General features: G+C 41.4%; 1 protein-coding gene across 3 annotated transcripts in view; it reads right to left on the minus strand.

Annotated features, from left to right (window-relative positions):
- The window catches only part of CNNM2 (cyclin and CBS domain divalent metal cation transport mediator 2), a 145,698-nt gene that overhangs the window by 20,486 nt on the left and 106,824 nt on the right, over nucleotides 1-18,388 (minus strand). For 2 of the 3 annotated variants that reach the window (XM_041742700.1, XM_041742702.1), the window contains exons 2-3: nucleotides 4,581-4,724; nucleotides 1,129-1,266 (exon numbers count right to left, since the gene is read on the minus strand). In XM_041742700.1, coding sequence (XP_041598634.1) covers nucleotides 1,129-1,266; nucleotides 4,581-4,724 — 282 coding nt within the window. Of the gene's footprint in view, nucleotides 1-860; nucleotides 926-1,128; nucleotides 1,267-4,580; nucleotides 4,725-18,388 lie in introns of all 3 variants that reach the window. The other variant, XR_005985932.1, reaches the window with a different exon arrangement.

The following is an 18,388-nucleotide window of genomic DNA, read 5'->3' on the forward strand; positions in this document are numbered from 1 at the left end:
CTACCACTCAATCATTCTGAGCAGTTGGTGAGTACTTTTTCCCAGGACCTTGCCTGCACACGTGTGTCTGTGTATATGTGTGTGTGCACAGAAACACAATGATAATCTTACAGTTTTATATTATTTTTTTTCCTCGCCTCACATTAAATTATGAGTATATTCCCATATCATAAATATTATATTATGAGCATTTCTATGTATCTGAACACATGTTCTTAAAGAATATGTAACATTCCATCGCACAGCTACTGTTAGTCTTCTTTTCAAAATATTTTAAGTACACTGCATGCAGCTGAAGGGCACTGGATACCCATCTTGGACACAGACGTCTTCTACAGGCCACGGGGTACTTTCAGATTTTCTCACATTCCCCCTGGCCAACAGAGCTCACCCTTTACCTAGAGAGCCATCTGGGGATGTGAGAAGGGTTAGTCACTCTCTTAAATCCATTCAACCTTGACCTTTCTGGAGCAGTCAGTGCCGGCTGGATTGGCGGTTTTAATAATGTGAACACTTGCCTCCTGGAATGAGCCCAAGTTAATCTGACTTGAAGAGGCCATCAAGAAATCCATGTCAAAGCTCTTAGAATTTCTGATTTCATTGAAATCATAAAAGATAAAGATTTAATTCTGAAAATCTATTTTTCTTCTTTCCAAATCAGAGCACCTATGTTACCACTGATGTCCAACTGTTCTTCCAAGGCAAGCTGGAGAGAGAATTACTCAACTGTCCAACAACCAGGTGGCGTCTGGTTTGCACTGCCAGCCTACTCCACCAGCGGCCTCTCCCCGGGACTTAGCTGGAAGCAGATGACCTGGCCTACTGTTGACATGCAGTGTGGCACTAACATTCATCCTTACCTTTCAGACCAATTTTAAGTTACTGGTCCACCCCTGGTAAATGTCTCAGAGGGTTCATGCCGACACTGAACACAGGAGAGGAGAGAATTTAAAAAGAAAAAAACAAAACAAAACAAACAAAACAAAAAAACAAAAAACAAAACACAAAAGTGGCATTACTTATCACCCCATTTCCCAGTCTCCACCCCCAGCCCACCCCAGTCAGTGGTGGGTGAGAAACACGGTCCAGGGTTCATAGAGATCTCAAACTGCGATAAGCTGCACTTGCCTGTTGCTAGGAAACGGTGCATGGCCAGGAGAAGCTGTGGTGATATTTTAACCTTCATCTCGCTGTCTGTCTGCTTAAAGGCGGAAAAATCTTGCTTTCTTTCACGATGGGCCACTTTCTTTTTCGTTCTGTTATCAGCTGACAGAAAAGCAAGAAAAGACAAAAGGAAATGCATTCTATTAGATCAGGACTCTTTTTGAATGAAATGATAAAATCCCCTGGAAAGGCAGGACTACCTCTAGATCGCAGGCACTCTACGCATGAGTGCCACAGGGGAAGAGGAGGAGAGAGATTCCTCATCAGATCAGTGCAGCACAGTCATGACCCAACTCAAGGTAAGGAGTAAGACGCGAGCTGACTAGCAGCAACAATAAGCATGCTTCATGAGGATCTGTAGGGCTCTTGCAAGTACATTAAGGGCCAGCTGTGGACAAAACCCTCGCACAATCTGTGTAACCACACGGCAACGGTGTGCAGCTTGGAGTGCACATAGTCTCCCACTACTCGAGGTCACACCACAGGGAAGAACCACCACCGAGTGACAGATGACACAGGGAAGTGTGCCCTGCCTTTCAGACGCTCCTAGCCTCTGCTGAAACAGGGAAAACAAACACCTGAACAAAACCTCTTAAAAGAAACAAACAAAAAGGACACTTTCATAGAAAGTTTTAACAATACTATCTGTTAGTGTCGTCGTTTCTACCCCAGACCATGAGATCCTCAAGGTCAAACAAATGTGAGGAAGGTCATCCAGAAGAGAGGTTGGCATACTTCCTTTGTAAAGGACTAGGTAATATTTCAGGCTCTGAGGACCATACAGTATCTGGCGTAACTGCTCAACCCTGCTGTTGAGCAGAAGCAACCATATGTAAATGAATTAGCATGGCTGAGTGCCAATAAAACTTTATTACAGACATGAAATTTGAATTTCATGTTATTTTCGCATGCCACTAAGTAATTGTTCTTTTGATGTTTTTCAACGATTACCAAATATAAAAAACAGATAAAATTCTCAGCTTGTGGGTTCTACAAAAACTGGTGGCAGGCACTTGTGGGCTTGCAGTTTGCAAACCCCTGGTCTAGAAGGTGTCTGAAGAAAAAGAAGAAAAGAAAGAAAAAGAAGAAAAAAAGAAAAAGAAAAAGAAGCCTTTTTTCCCGTATTTTTCTCAACAAAGAAGTGATCAAGAAAAAACCTGGTGAAAGACAAGACCTTCATCAACTCACTCCTTTCCCAAGATTCATGGTCTGTACATTATTACCATTTCATGCCTAGGGCCAAAGAGACTAATTACCAGGCTTGTCCTGGGGAGAGGGCAATTGTAACTTATCATTTTCTTCTGTCTCAAATTCTTTTCAGAATCAGACGGCATAAATCACCAAATCTCAAAAATAATTTTCTTTTTTTTTTTTATTTTTTTTTATTTTTTTTAAATTTTATTTATTTATTTATGATAGTCACAGAGAGAGAGAGAGAGAGAGAGGCAGAGACACAGGCAGAGGGAGAAGCAGGCTCCATGCACCGGGAGCCCGACGTGGGACCCGATCCCGGGTCTCCAGGATCGCGCCCTGGGCCAAAGGCAGGCGCCAAACCGCTGCGCCACCCAGGGACCCCGTCAAAAATAATTTTCTAATGGCAGATGTAGTCATCAGCCCTGATTACCCATCAGGCAATATACCGAAATATACTTTAAATATATTTAAATATACTTTAATATATTTTAGGTATATTTAAGAATATACCTAAAACCACACGTTTAGCATGTCACCCCAGTAAGGCATGTTAAGCAACACGTCTGTGTGAAATCAGTCTAATCAAGGTTTAAAAGAAGTTAACTGAAAAGCAAACATAAGATCTTATAGATGTCTTAATTATCTTTCTTATGATGAGTACTACCCCTGAGGAAACAAAAAAATATAAAGAGACACACTTGGTATTAAATAGTCATTGTAAGGAAGGATGAAAAGAATGTAAACACACAAGTAATATTCTTTACTATGTGACCTCTGACTACTCTCCAAGTGTCAAAAGGATGAAACACACAGGAACTGGTGATTTGAAAGAATGCACTGATATATATGTGAGGGAAAAAAAAGATACATTTTCAAAAGCAAGTCATTACCTAAATATAAAGTTTATCCTTTGAAAGGTACATGGAAGGCTCTCATTTCTAAAATGAGGGACACTCCCTTCTAGCAGGAGTGAATAAAAATCACTGTTTTATGCAATGCAGGCCTTGTCCCAGGTGCCCCAGGCCATCTGAACAACCCTTTTCCCTTCTAAGTCATGTTTTAAAGTCAAACAGAACAGAGCCCAGATACTCTTCTCTGCCCCACTTCTGAGAGCCCCAGATATCTTCAGGCATTGGGTCACCTTCGGCATTATCAATCTCTTGAAAGAGTCTTGCTTTCCTAAGTGAGGCTGAAGAAGAAGGCTTAAACTCCATACTCCAACAATCCAGTTGTGGACTTCAGTGAGACAAAATTCGGTTCAATACTCAGCCCAGGATCAAGTTTAATCCTTAGCAAATGCCAGCGAATCCTTCTCTCCTCTGCCCTAAGCCAAGTGACTCCTACCCCCTTCACCCATTTCTCCCTGCCCCACAAAGAAGACAGAGAGTAGCAGAGAAAGGGAAAAAGACATTCTTATTGTATACCTGACCCTGTCCCGCTTCCTGTACCTACAGCTCACCACCACTGCCACAGCAAACCTACACTCACAAACCTCACATCTATCTTCGCCCGTGGGTTCTGGAACAAGGACATTTAAACAGCTGCAATCCATCAATCTAACAAATCCTCCCCACAACAACCTGAAAGATGACCTTAAGCAGAAAAAGAAATTTATCTGAACAGAGATGCCTAGTTGTGGAAAATAAAAAATTAGTAAAGAACAATTCTTTTTCCACATGTAGAAGAAATGTAAAAACCAAGAATGGAGTTTTCTGTTTAGGGCAAGTAATGACCTGATCAATGGGTTAGAAGAAGCTGGCTTTTCTTTTAAAAAAAAAAATTTTTTTAAAGATTTTATTTATTAACTCATGAGAGACACAGTGAAAAGCAGAGACACAGGCAGAGGGAGAAGCAGGCTCCCAACTGGGAGCCTGATGCAAGACTCCATCCCAGGACCCCGGGATCACAACCTGGGCCAAAGACCCCAGGATCACAACCTGGGCCAAAGGCAGTCACTCAACCACTGAGCCACCCAGGTGCCCCAAAGCTGACTTTTCCCAAAAAACCCACAAAAATAAAACACTGCCATTAGACATCACAGGACCTGCCTCCTTTCTCTCCCTCTGACGAAGGGCCTAGAACACACTGCTAAGTGGCCCACAGCCTACACACACAGCACATGGTTAGAGACAGGCAAATGACCAGTGAAGACGTGTGAGGACCCATGACCAAGAGGATAAGAAACTGCCGAGGTTTCAAAAACATATACTCAGGCTACTCACTGTATAAATCTGTTTCGTCTAGAATCTCAGATTTGATGATTTCTTCAATCACGTCTTCTAAGGTGACGATTCCCAGAACTTCATAAAATGGGTCCCCTTCTCCTTCATTGTTCACTCGCTGCACAATAGCCAGGTGGGATTTACCTTTAAAGAAAAGAAAACACAGTTTAAGAAGAAATTTTCTGACCTTCCTGAACGAAGCCTCATATGTGATGAGGTTAAGAATGGTGGTGATGAACACAGATACCAGGTGATCAGAGTATGCATTTGGGCATTTAAACATGGTGCGGAGATGCCACAGACAAATGGAAAAGCTTCCCGGGCTGCTGAAAGCACGAGCGCCAAGTGGGAAGAGCCTCAGCTTCTATACACCTTGGCCTGTGCCATATGATCATCTGCTTCCTCTCAGATTTGGTCTTCAGTCACTTCAGCTCTTCTTCTCCTTCTAGCAACTGCTCCTTTACTTACAGGGAACAGTTCTCAAAGTGTGGTCCGTGGACCCTTTGGGGTGCCCAAGACCCTCTTAGGAGGGGGAGGGCAACAAGGTCAAACTACTTCCAGAACACTAAAATGTTCTAGGCCTTTTGCACTGTGTGGAGATTTGAACCAATTGTGCCAAGGCGTCTGAATACAAATTGAGACCGCGGTGGCAGACCATTTCCGCTACCACACATGCCCTGGGAAAGGAGGGCAATAGTTCACTTCTCTTCAGAATGTCCCAAATGAAGATGTAAAAATTGATTTAATTAAATCTTGTCCTTGAGTACTTGTTTTTTAATACTCTATGTGGCAAAATGAGACCCACCATGAAAGGCTTTGGTGGCATTCTGAAGTACAATGAGTGGCTGTCTTGAGGAAAGGCACACACGCAACCATTTGAACTGCAGGCTACTAGCTGCGTTTTTCACTGGACATCATTTTCACTAGAAGGATAAGTGCCAAACTGAGGGTGCTTAGACTTGGATATTTGGCAAATACTTTCGTGAAAAGGGACAAAATGAGCCTGCAGCATTAGCTTATGATAAAATTTGAACTTTCAAGGGAAAAATCGGAATTTTGGGAAACTTGTATCCACCACGGGCTTGAAAACTCAACAAAGACCCTTCTGATGAGATAACAACTGTGATTTTTAAAATACTGAATAATGAAAGGAGTCAGCATTCCGAAGATCTGCATAACTCAGTGAGCCAGTATTTCCCAAATGATCCTGGTAATGATGTTACCAAACCATGCATAGGTAAACCATCTATTCAGAGTATAAGACTCTGATTTGTAACATCAGATTTTTCCTCTCATACCCTATTTTTAAATTTTTTAAAAGAGGTTTTTATTTAAATTCCAATTAGTGAACATACAGTATTATAGTTTCAGGTGTACAATATAGTGATTCAACAACTCCATACATCACAAGTTGCTCATCACAAGTGCCCTCCTTAATCACCATCACCTAATTCCCCCATCCTCTCATCCACCTCCCTCTGGTCACCATCAGTTTGTTCTCTATTGAGTCTCTCACTTGGTTATAATAACAGATTTTTTAAAATAAACTTTTTATACTTTGGCATAATTTTAGATCGACAGAAAAGCTGTAAAGACAGTACAGAATTCCTGTATAGCCTCCCTCAGCTGCTCCCACTGTTAACATCATGCATTACCACAACCTGTTTGTAAAACTAAGAAACTGACATTGATAGAGCACTATTAAGTACATTCCAGACTTATTTGAGATTCCACCGGTTTTTCTATTAATGCCCTCTCTCTGTTCCAGGATCCATTCCAGAGCACCACATTGCATCTAGCTGTCATGTCTCTTCTAGCATCTGACAGTTTCTTAGTCGTTGCTTGTTTTTTATGATCCTGACAATCGAGGAGTACTGGTCAGGAATCCTGTAGAACGTCCTTTGGTTTGGGTTTGTCTGATGCTTTCTCATGATTAGAGTGGGGTTCTGGGTTTTCTAGTTACATCATATCAAGGCTTAAATGATGGCCACATGACATTCTCAAGTTTCTCCACTGTAAAGTTATTAATATTTCTTCTTTTCTTCATTCTATCCTTTGGAAGCAGGTCACTAGGATTAGCCCACCCTCAGGGAAAAGTGAGGGATAGAAGTTAAGCTCTACTTCTCCTGGTGGAGAAGTACCCACATATATTATTCAGAATTTTTCGATAAGAAAGATTTCAGACCAAAGGATTTCAATTTAACAGTGCACCCAAAGTCCACTGGTATAATTTCAGATTCTACACTGCAACTAACCTTTAAAAAACTAACACTTGTGGAGTTTCAGCATCGTATCAAAGGAGAATATTCCCAATTGCCCAAAAAAGCTGTTAAAATATCCTTCCCCTTTCCAAATACATATCTATGTGAGGTCAGATTTTCTTCCTATATTTCAACTAAAACATCCACAGACTGGATGCAGAAGAAGATAGGAAAATCCAACTAGGTGATAAAGATGCAGAAAGATAACACAACAATTATCGGTCATATAACAAAGGTTATTTTTGTTTTGGAAAAGTTACTTTTTTTGGAAAAGTTATTTTTAATAAAATGTTACTTATGTTAATGCAGTGGATCTATTATAATTGTCCTTCAAAAATGAATTAGGAAGTCTAGATGTTTTATATTACTCCATTTTAACATCAAATACAGTAAATATCAAGGGATAGAACCTACATAAACAAAAGTTCAAGAGTCTTCAATGATTTTTAAGAGCTTAAAGGGATCCGAATACAAGAAAGTTTAAAAACAGCTACTGTGGGAATGGCCACAAGGGCCAGGGAAGAACAGGTGCCCTGAAGCTGACCAGTCCTAGACTGGAGCCCCAGCATGGCCACTTCCTAGTCATTACTAGCTGTGTGATCATGAGGAAATCACAGAACTTTCCTGAGCCTCAGTCTCCTCATCTTAAAAGATGAGGCTAACAAAAATTGCTGTATCAGAGACAGTGTCCAGATCCAGCAAGGACAATGGCTAGGAGCCACTGAGCCATCAATAAATGGTAACTCTTACTCTCTTTTTAACATTCTTCCTCAGTTCTAAGGCACTGTCGACTTCTACCAGCTTATGTGGAGACAAGAAAACCCACTATATTAAAAGTACACCATGATTAAAAGATGCATTTCTCAAAAACCAATATTGGTTTTCCTAATCCAAGGCACGTGAGACATCTGAAACAGATCTTTGAATTAAGCCAAGAAGAAATGATCTGATAATTTCATGACCAAATAACATGTATATTCTCTTTTTTTTTTTTAATTGACAGGGTGGGAATTCTTTGAGGGAGGGGTCCTTTAAATAATGTTTACTTAAAACTTCAAACTGGGGGAGTTCACTCAGACACAACCAGCTAGACGAACCAAAAATATTCTCTGGGGGCCACGTCTGATCAAGTTCCCGGCACTTACTCAGAAACTGGCTTTGATTCTGTAGGTTTGTTGGCCTTCCTCGGCTCTGCCTCAGACCCCTTTATAGGCATCAAGGTCTGAAAGCCTAGAAGTTTAGATTGTTAGACAATTAGGCATCCTAACAATTTTCATCCTTAGTGTGCTCATGTTCCAAGAATGAAAATATTTTGAGCAAATGAGACTAGGAGGGAAACTTATCAGCAAGAGATATAAACACGCATCAGGTCACGTCAGTGCTACCCTGGTCCACTCAGGCCGGTCAGTTTCTCACATCTGCTTTCCCAAGGACCCAAACATAAGCAGTTAAAAATTCTTGGTGAATGCTGTCTGTCGAAAGTTAAATTCTTTTGCTATTCCCAGCTTGTGATCATTTAAAAGGAATTTTCCAAAGCAAGGTCTAATATTAGACTCAAAATGAAGTTTCCATTCCACTGAGGCGCTATTCTCACCAAAGTAACTACCGCATAATCAGATTGTCTTGGAGCAATTCGTTTAAATGCAGATGGACATACTTGAAATACCAGCTCGATAGCACCAACAGATCTGACTGGAAAGGGCCATACTGGACTAGAAACTATTCATGTGAGTGAGGTTTCTTAGACTGAGCATTACTAGGTTTTCTTCCAAGCTCACTTAATAGGCTTTCATCCCCCCCACTTCCAGTGTTGAAACTTCTGCATCTGCCCCAGAGCCACATTCTTTTAGCTTTGCAATTTCTGGTGAGAAGTCCTGTTTTTTGAACCTTCTTCCAGGTAAGCAGTACAAAAGAGGGGGGGAAAAACCCACCCCTCCAATGGGATCCCGCTTGGAGGAAACAGCTACACAGGGCACGTAACCCCAACCCTAACTATTTGTCACGGTGAATGCAGTCTTCAGGCTCATCCATGAGTGATCCCAAGGAAAAGGCAAACTGTCAATAAAGAGATTTTAAAAACTGGGCTCAAAAAACATCCTTTTTAACCTGAGTGTAGGAAGAATTAAGTCAGGATTAAAAGTAGAAAAGCAACTTTGGGGAAACTAATGAGAGATGGTGTCAAAAACTAGAAAAGTCTATGAACTAATGGATACCTAGCTTCCAAAGAGACAAAAATACAGCAATCAGCAAAATACGGAAGGACAGGCATTAAATAACACCAGAACTTTTTAATATAGATGGATAAAATAAACTTGATAAACCGCATATAGAACAAATAAAGCATACAAAGGCTGTCATGATTAGGACTTGGAGAGAAAGGAAACCTTTCTGGCAAGCTGGGAGAGGTCTTGTGGTATTCCAGTCCCTTCAAACCGCTCTGACATTTAAACCCCTAGCCTCTCTTCCTCCTGTCTGGTCCTAGAAATGGAGGAGAAAGGGATCACTAAGTCAGGCTTAAGAGAACCTAAGCAGGCCTGTTTTCAGATCATAGGGTTCTATGAATACATCTCTTCTCAAATCCAGAATCATAAGCAAGTTATTATACAGTAATGACATAGATTACTCATCTTTCTTTACCTACTGTGTGCTCAAGGCAAGGTACTTGCACAGATGAACTTAGAAGAACATGTCTCCATAATGAGATGGGCTAAGTAGCTAACAATCTATCACAGTAAAATTGGCATTAAATATCTGCCTCTTCCTGCTTCCACCACCAACCAGTTTTTTATTTGAATGCGCTCAATGAATTACTAATCCAAGCCTAGCAGGGTGGCAGGATGCCACAGTGCATCTTTTAACCTTGCCACCATTCTGTGCTCCAATTTTAAAAGACAGGTACCATTCATGTGTTGATGGAAATAATGTGGGGTGGGGGGGTGGGGGGGTGATTAGGCTGACAAAGGGTACCTGATGACAATATGAACTCATTTGCTCTCCTACAAGGTGATGTCAGTGAGGGGAAATGGAGCAGCAGACACATTAGTTGAAATAGCTAAGGAAGAAAAGCCAAGAGAGTTGAAGTAGAATGGAATCAAGAAAAACCTGACACAGTTGTGCTAATAGAAAGTGACAACAAGTAGTCACCCAGACCCACAAAAGCAAGCACGAGGCAAACAGTCCGTGGAATCCGAAAATACCACTCCAACACCAAGAAGAGAACAAACAAGACAATTCAATGAGAATAAACTCTGGCCAAACACTGTATGATCATCATACACGACTGCTGTGTTGCACGACTCTAGGGGTGCGATCAGCAGAGAACATGTGACCTGATGGTTCCCCTGAAGCTATGCAATGCTGTAGCCCCTCGCTCACCAAAGCAGAGCCCAAGAAGCATTTTGCTAGGCCTTTGTTTGTAAAGGATTCTCAGCGTAGCAAATATAAAAGTTGTAACAATTCATTAGGCAGGAATCAATAAAGGTCTGAAGAGAGTTCTCTGGAACTAGTGACAACAGAAATACTCTAGAAGGTGGAATTCAGGTCCCACAAAACCAAACCAAAATGGGATGGAAGGTGTTGGAATGGCCATACTGAAGTTCCCCCAAGGACATCAGTTTTTTGTATTAGCAGTGAAGACATCAGTCAGTACACTTGAAATATAAGCAGAATGAGCCTTGCTTTCCAGAAAAACAAACTGATCAAGTGAGATAATGTCTATGAGCATAGTCTGTAATCCATAAATTACAATGCTGTATAAGTATCTAGTGGGGGAGAGAGACAATAAGAGGAGGAGACAATAAGACAAGAATGTGTAAAACGAGCCATGGAGAACAAAAAGCAGGGACAGAATGATTTAGTGCAGGATGGGCAGGGAAGAGTCTCACTAATAAGGGGACATCTGAGCAAAGCTGCAGGACACTGAGGAGCCAGATGAAGCAGATAAGGGGCCAGGCAGGGTGTGACAGGCAAGAGGAGTAAGAGGCCCTGGAGAGTGAGAGGCTGGAGGAAAAGGTAGGGAGGCCAGTGTGGCTGGAGCACAGCGAGCAAGAGGGAACAGGTGAAGAGGAGGTGCAGGTCGTGTAACTATTATGAAGACATTAGCCTTTGCTCTGAGGCAGGAGGTCACTGGAAGTTTCTGAGCAGTGACATGACCTGTACTGTTTTAGTAGGAACTCCCTGGCTGCTGAGGTGAAAAGAGGCTTGGCAGCTGGTAGGAGAAGGATGGCAGTAGGGAATGGCTGAGGCAGGGTAAAGGGAGAGCCAGAGAAGTTATTTCAGGAATCTAAGTAAGAGGGGATGGTGGCTCGGAGCAGGTGGTAACAGTAGAGGTGACAAGTACTTAGATTCTGAGTATGTCAGATAGAGGCGGCAGGTTTTGCTGATGGACTGGATGTAGGGCAGAGGAGAGAAGAGTCAAGGCCAGCTCTAAGGTGTCTCAGCCCAAGCAATGGGAAGCAGGTCATCATTGCTGAGGAGGGCTGTGGAAGGCCCATGTTTCAAAGGGTGAAATCAGTTCCGATGCAGACAGGTTAGGGGAGAGATACCAGCAGGTACTCAGAGAATAAAGAAAATGGGGTTTGGGAAGCCAAATTTTAAAAAATGATTTCAAGAAGCAGAGAGGACTCAAAAGTATCGAATGCAGCCAAAAACGTCACAAAAACCAATTTCAATGACAAAAGACACTCAAGAAAGAAGAATCTAAGGACTGCCACATAAGTACCATGACCAAGTCCTTGCCTGGTGTGACTTCTACTCTGACCCCTCTTGCTAACAAGTGGCCCTAACCAGAAAGGCCTGTGTCACTACAATAGAACTGGGTTTGTCCTCTCCAAAATAACACCTCCCTCTCCAAGTACTCACTTCTAGAAATGATACCATATGTTCAGTCTCCCAAGCTTAAAACTCTGAAACTATCTTTGCCTCTTCCCTCCCTCACTTCTCTCACCTTTTTTCACTTCCTTTTTCATGAAGAATGAATTCCTAAAGTACCTAAGATGTACAAGTCAGTAAGTCTTTTCACAGATATGCACACTTGCAGAACTCCCACCCAGGAGGACTAGCAGGGTCATGTCAGAACACCAGATTGAAGCAGGTGAATGCGGCAGGAGGCTGGGGTGGGCATCCCGGAGTAGGGAATTGGGAAGTGCCTACCTACATTGAATGAACAGACATTGGGTTCCAAGGCAGGTACAGACCCACCTGTGGCCTCCCTGGTAGGACCTCCTTTCCCCAACACCTTCTCTTTGAAGTGGATCTCCCCAAAACAGAGATCATAGTGATCCAGGAACACGTGAGCTCATGACGAGCAAGTGGCTATACCACCTCAGCAGAAGAGAAGAAACGCTCCTACTTTCTTCAGCCATGGGTCTGCGTTCTGTATTTTACCAGAAGCAAACCTAGGACAGAACTCCCAAGGTCCTCTAAGATGTATAAACCATGCCACGTGAGGACAAATGAAGACCCGAGACATTTAGCTAGAGGAAATACCTGGGCAGGGAGGGGACTTGACAGAAGTCTTGCAGTCTCCGACATGGAAAACCATCAGTGATGCCTGTCCCCTCACCCAACAGCTTGTTACCTGCACTTGTTCCTCAATTTACCCCAAGGTTAACTGTCCCCTGAGGAGACCTTAACCCTCTTGACGGCAGTGGCCTCAGCTTTATGCATCTTTGTATCTCTCCCCTCCCAGCCCCCACCAAGCCTAGCACATCCCCTAACACCTCCTCTTCCCTGCTCCTGCAAGCCTAAGACTCACTTGGTCACAACACATGTGCCATCCCGTTCCTCGTTCCTCGGTATTCACTTCCCATCACCTGCTGGGTGAAGGAGAAAACTCAGCAGAGGAGGGCGCAGAGGCTACCAGAGCTTGGCCCTATGGCCCCCTCCTTCCACCTCTGTCTCCACACTCACCACCCAGCAGTTGACCCCGTTTCCTCCCGCCGTAACCATGATGGCTTAACTCCAGCTCTCCTCACAGTCCCAATCCTGGAGGTCCTTGTCATCGCTGCCCCAGCTTGGAATGCCTATCCAAATGGCATCTTTCCCGGGAAGCCCTTCCTGGTCCCTAAAGGTAGAAGTAAGCTTTTCCATTTCTCAACTCCCACAGTGTCCTCTGCATTTCTCATAGGGCACTGTCATGTGCTGCCTCATAGTGTAGGCTGTGATCTCTACTACTAGACTAATACTCCTCATTTCACCTCCCTCTCCCTTGGCACCTGGCTGGTGCCCACCCCACCCAACCCACCCAACAGGTAGGAAGGAGCTTCCCAGAAGAAGTGTTGTCCACTACAGTACCCCAACCCCTGTGCTCACTGCCACAGCACACCTCTCTGGGACTACCATGCTCCTGCCCCCACCACCCCCAGCCCGAGCACCTGTGTCTCGGCACTCATGTTATTTTTGACTGTAGGTAGGTCCTTCCCTTCTTTTCCCCCTCAATTCAATAGCTATGAGGAAAAAAAGAACCCCGACTTATAAGCCATGTTAGACAAACATAAAACGTTTCTCATAATTTTTTAAGCACAACATGGGTGAATTCTTACACATGTCCTGTACATCTTCTACTGACTAGTGTGGTGACAGATACCATGTAATGAGAGGGCAGTGGTTAAACCTAAGAGGCAGCAACGTAATTTCATTTAAGGAGCTCTATCACCTAGCTATTTCTGTACCATTTAAAGCTAAACCAAAAATAACACATTTGTGTAAGTACTTCTTTTACCTTACCATCCCCACCAGAGCTAAATGCATTTTTTCCAATTGAATTTTCCCACCATAAAATACATCAGAAAAATGTGACACTGATCTTAAAATAGGCCTATATAAACAATACATGAGTATATATATAGAAGCACTTGCTGTATATAGAAATCACTGGTTTTAAGTGATAACTGCTGCTATTCTGGGAGACAAAAGCCCCCTTTTACCAAAAGTTTTACTACTTCCAAAAATTCCTGTGGCCGACCAGTAAGCAGCTGCCCAAAATCTCTCTGGAGGGACAGCTCCTCCACCCCAGACTTGTGGGGTCATCTCAGTCACCAACAACTTACTCCCAGTTAGGTCATGTCTGACGGGCGTTGGGGGGTGGCTTACTGGGGTCGAATATGGAATCATGGTTCCCTAAAATAATCTCATGTGGGGGCTGAGGGTAGGGTTTTATTTGACATAGATAAAATTTCCTAATAGGACCATTTCCTAGATAGAACTCTGAAGCTATCTACTATCTCAATAGATTATAGAGCTTTCAGAGACTGCGCCTACCATTCATTCATTGGCCACTCAAACTCAGAGTAAGGAGGTTACCACTTACTGAGGTCCTCAGCCCCTAAAGGACTTTTTTTTTTTTTTTTTTTTTTAAAGCAGAAGCAAAGCAAATGGCTTCCCAGAAGGTGACTGCAGAGTCCTGGGCACAGTGCAGAGCCCCCAGTAGTCAGAGCACTCAGGCCAGATTTGCCAGGGCCGAGGTCCAATGCTGCACTTAGAGCTAACTTCCCTATGTGCTGTTAGGATCTGCTTAACATTTAAATAGAGCTTGGTTCGACCTTTCCATTCAAACTGTAGTTTCTTATTCTATATCCCTAAAATATCTATACCTAAAAAAGAGGAAAAAAATTAGATTGAAAATATCTTTTAAGACAATTTTAAAAGGAATTGTGTCTGTAGATATCTCTACAGTATTGTTTAATTACTGACTGGTTGGATTTCACTTCTCCATACCAATCTCTCATGCAGTAAGATCAGAAATAGCATAGGCTGAGAAAATCCAATCTACATGGTTCTCAGATCTTGACAGCCATATCAGTGGAGACTTGGAGAAGGTATGGTTGCCTCGAAGAACATCCACATTCATATGTTAGGACAATTTCTGAATTATATTAAAGCCACAGATACCTGCCTGGCCAATTATAGGCATGCAAATATTTACAGACTAAATCCACAGATTTATCTAAAACCTTTGGACATATATATTTATTTACTTTCCATACATACAACTTTCTGGGCTAAAAAAAATGGTATTTCATCTGTCCTGCAACTACTGCTTGCACATTTTTAGAAGCATCTTCTGGATTCAGATTTTTGTCTGGCATTAGTTTTTAAGTTATAACTGCATCTTCTCTTAGTCATCATCATTGTAGAGACTCCATCTGTTTACAATATGCCCAATCTTATTTCATCTGAGAATTTAATCTTGATACTTGACAAAACTTTTTAATATTAAACACCACACTCTCAAATGTGACCTACAATTTTCCCATCAAGCATATGCTCTTCCACTCATGAAATCCACATTGAGTAGAGGTTTTATTCCTGGCAGAGGACCAAACATATTGTGGTGTCTACCTTCTTAAGGAAACTATTTTTTTAAACGATAGGAAGATGATTCTTCCCATTATAAAATGATTATCTGCTTTATAAGATGGATTATCATTATATTAGGATTTTGAGATAGCTGTACATTCATACACAGTTGTAAAAAATAATGTAAAGATCCCACGTATTTTTACCCAGTTTCCTCAATGGTAACAATTTGCAAAACTATAGCACAGTATCACAACCTGGATATGGACACTGACGCAGTCATGATACAGAGCGTGTCCATCCCACTAGGCTCTCTTGTGTTGCTCTTTTACAGCCTCACGGACATCCCCTCCCATTCCCACAAACAAATCATTTTAATACTCTCTGGTGAATCAAGCACTTAGTTTTCTACTGGCAGTGACACTTAAAATTTAGCTTAAATTTAAGTTTAAGCAAATGTAAAAAAAAATGGTAGCCAATAGGACAACATTTTTCAGCCAATAAAAACTTGTTTTACAAGCAACTTTTGAAAACTTAAGAGTAGGGGATGAGGAGGGTCTAATCCTGATAAGATTAGCTAACTATGCTTCCTTGGTTGAGGCACACAAGTAGGCAGCTATGGAAATGTGAATGCTCAGGTAGGACTGTTTTTTTAAGGTTAGTAGAGAAACAAGCCTGGATTTAATAAATGTCTGCATAGACACCTCTACAGCAGTATCATTTTCTAGCAGCTCCTCTTTGGTTTCTCTCAATGTGATGGAATTTTGATGTCTCAACTTGGATAAGTTAACAGTCTCCAGTAATTCAATTAAAACTAACCTAAGTTTTGCTATGAAAGGATTTCACAGATACAGTTAAAGCCCCTACTGGGTTAACTCTGAGGATGATCATCCTAAGTGGGCCTGACTTGATTAGCTGGAAGCCCTTTAAAGCAGGGTGAAGGACTTTCTGAGGACTAGGAGAAGTTCCACTTGTCAAAAACAGCTGCAAACCATGCCTGTGTGTGATCTTCCCAACTGACTATGGACTTTCTTAGCCTCCATAATTACATATGCCTGTTCCTTCTAACAAACCCCTTAATGAATATTGTGAGTGTGTGTCCACCTGTCTTCTCCCAATTCTGCTTGTTGGACAGACTCAGGGGCCACATCACAAAGGGATTTAGAAAGCAGATACCAAAATAAAATTAGGATTAGACCAAGTCTTCATTTACCAAACCTGAGACAATGGATGATTGTCTATGAAGACAAACTAATATGGATGCTGTACCAGAGAGAGATGCTCAATAAACTTCCTGGTAGAAATAGCAAGTCAAGTAATCTTTTGGAACAACAACAAAAAATTAACCTAGACTAAACTGTAGTTGTATCTAAAAGAAGCCAAATCATTTCTTTCAATCCTTCCAAATGGACCTTCCTATTAAAGACAGCCATCTGGTCCTCCCACCTAAGTTAGGATTCCAGGCTGAAAACAATAGATGGGCTTTCATTCCCATACCACCACCCACTTGGTTCTCTTTTTGCTTGTCTTCAGTTTTGCTGCCAGATGCTTTAGCCAAAAACCCAAAGTAAGGCAATTAATATAAGATTCCAGCCATTCTGTGACTTAATGGCCCATCCAAATGATTTGTGAGAAACTCTCGTGAATCAACAGAATAGAAACTGAAGAGTTTTTTCCATTATTCCTCTCTCCGAGAGTATTTAAAGACTTGGGATTTTCCCATCTTTTGGGGAAATATTTTTCTTATAAATAGTGAGGCATGCCGGGCATCTCCACTTCATCTTTTTTGGTGGTAACACTCACTGTACACTCACTGGAATGTTTTCCTAGTAAATGATCAGCAATGGAAAACATAGCTAAGACAAAAGATGGCTTTCAGGCAGAGATGATGGGAACCTTCTCATCTTTCCCAAGAGACAGGTAGTTTTTCTATAGAACTCTGCTATTTATTTTAGAACTAATGACTCTATTTCTGACTTGTAACCTTTGGATGATGAGGACTGACTATATTAGTAAGGTAATAGTCCAACAGATTCATAGCAGTCCATGAAACTCACGGGAGATTGCAAGAAGAGAAATATACTTCTGCTGCTAAGGCCAAATATCAGTGTTTTAATTTTATAATTTTCTCTTCTCTTCCTTCCTTATGTCTTATCTTTTTGGACCAATCATCATTTAGAACTCTGTTTTGTAGTCCAACCCTCTTGATTTCATCTCAGCTAAATTTCCTAGATGGTTTCTACAACACAAGTAGACAAGACTGGTAATGACATGAAATCCTATATAAAAATAAAATCCTCCTGTGATGTTCCTAGTGAACAAAAATTATCAAAGTCTAGACAAAGTGCGAAAACACACTGCAGATCAAGTCACACCATACATTTGCATTAGGAGCAGGCATTTTAAGGAAAGGGATGAGCAGACACCTGTTGTTTTTAAACCTGCTTAAAAAAAAAAAAACCTGCTTAAAGGGGAAACTAAAGACTGATTTTGTTAAAGAGAAACCCATCCCCCTTTTTCATTCAAGTGTCTTTTCAGGAAGTCCTTGCTGAAGACAAGTAGGAATGAGGAGATGGGCCTGCTATCACACTGTACAGTTAATATAAGTTAATAATTACGTATTATCTAGTTAATAACCAGGTGACCTACTCAGTGTGGAGTCTGTTTAGGATTCTCTCTCCCTCTGCCCCTCCCCCCATGCCTGCGAGTGCTCATGCATACATTTTCTCTCTAAATTATCTTAAAAAAAAAGGAACCAATATTTTCTACTATAAATTCCTTCATGATTTCTCCTTTTCACTGTTCCCATTATCTATCTCTGAAAATTGTGTTAGAGATTTTTTTTAAAGGTTTTCTTTCTTTCTTTCTTTCTTTTTTTAAGGTTTTTCTATGAGGAAAAAAATCACCAACTAAATATTTGTCAATAGAAGCTTGGTTAAATGAACTCTAGTACACCCACACAATGGAATTACTATGCAGCTATTTAAAAAATCAAAGTAGATCTAAGTAAATTATTATGAAAAGTTATCCACAATGCATTAAGGGAAAAAACCTGGAATATTATCCAAGGTATGGTCCCACTTGTATAAATAGTGTGTATATAGAAAAATTCCGGTGAGAAATAGGTAACAGAAGCATGCTGACTGAAATTCATAGTAACATTACAAGTTTGTGTCCCACAAACAGTAATTCTGACAAAGTCTATTTTGTGTAATTCTCATCAAAAAGGAAAAAAAAGATTTAGAATTG

The sequence above is a fragment of the Vulpes lagopus genome, chromosome 2, assembly GCF_018345385.1.
Source record: "Vulpes lagopus strain Blue_001 chromosome 2, ASM1834538v1, whole genome shotgun sequence".
In the NCBI taxonomy this organism is placed as follows: domain Eukaryota; kingdom Metazoa; phylum Chordata; class Mammalia; order Carnivora; family Canidae; genus Vulpes; species Vulpes lagopus.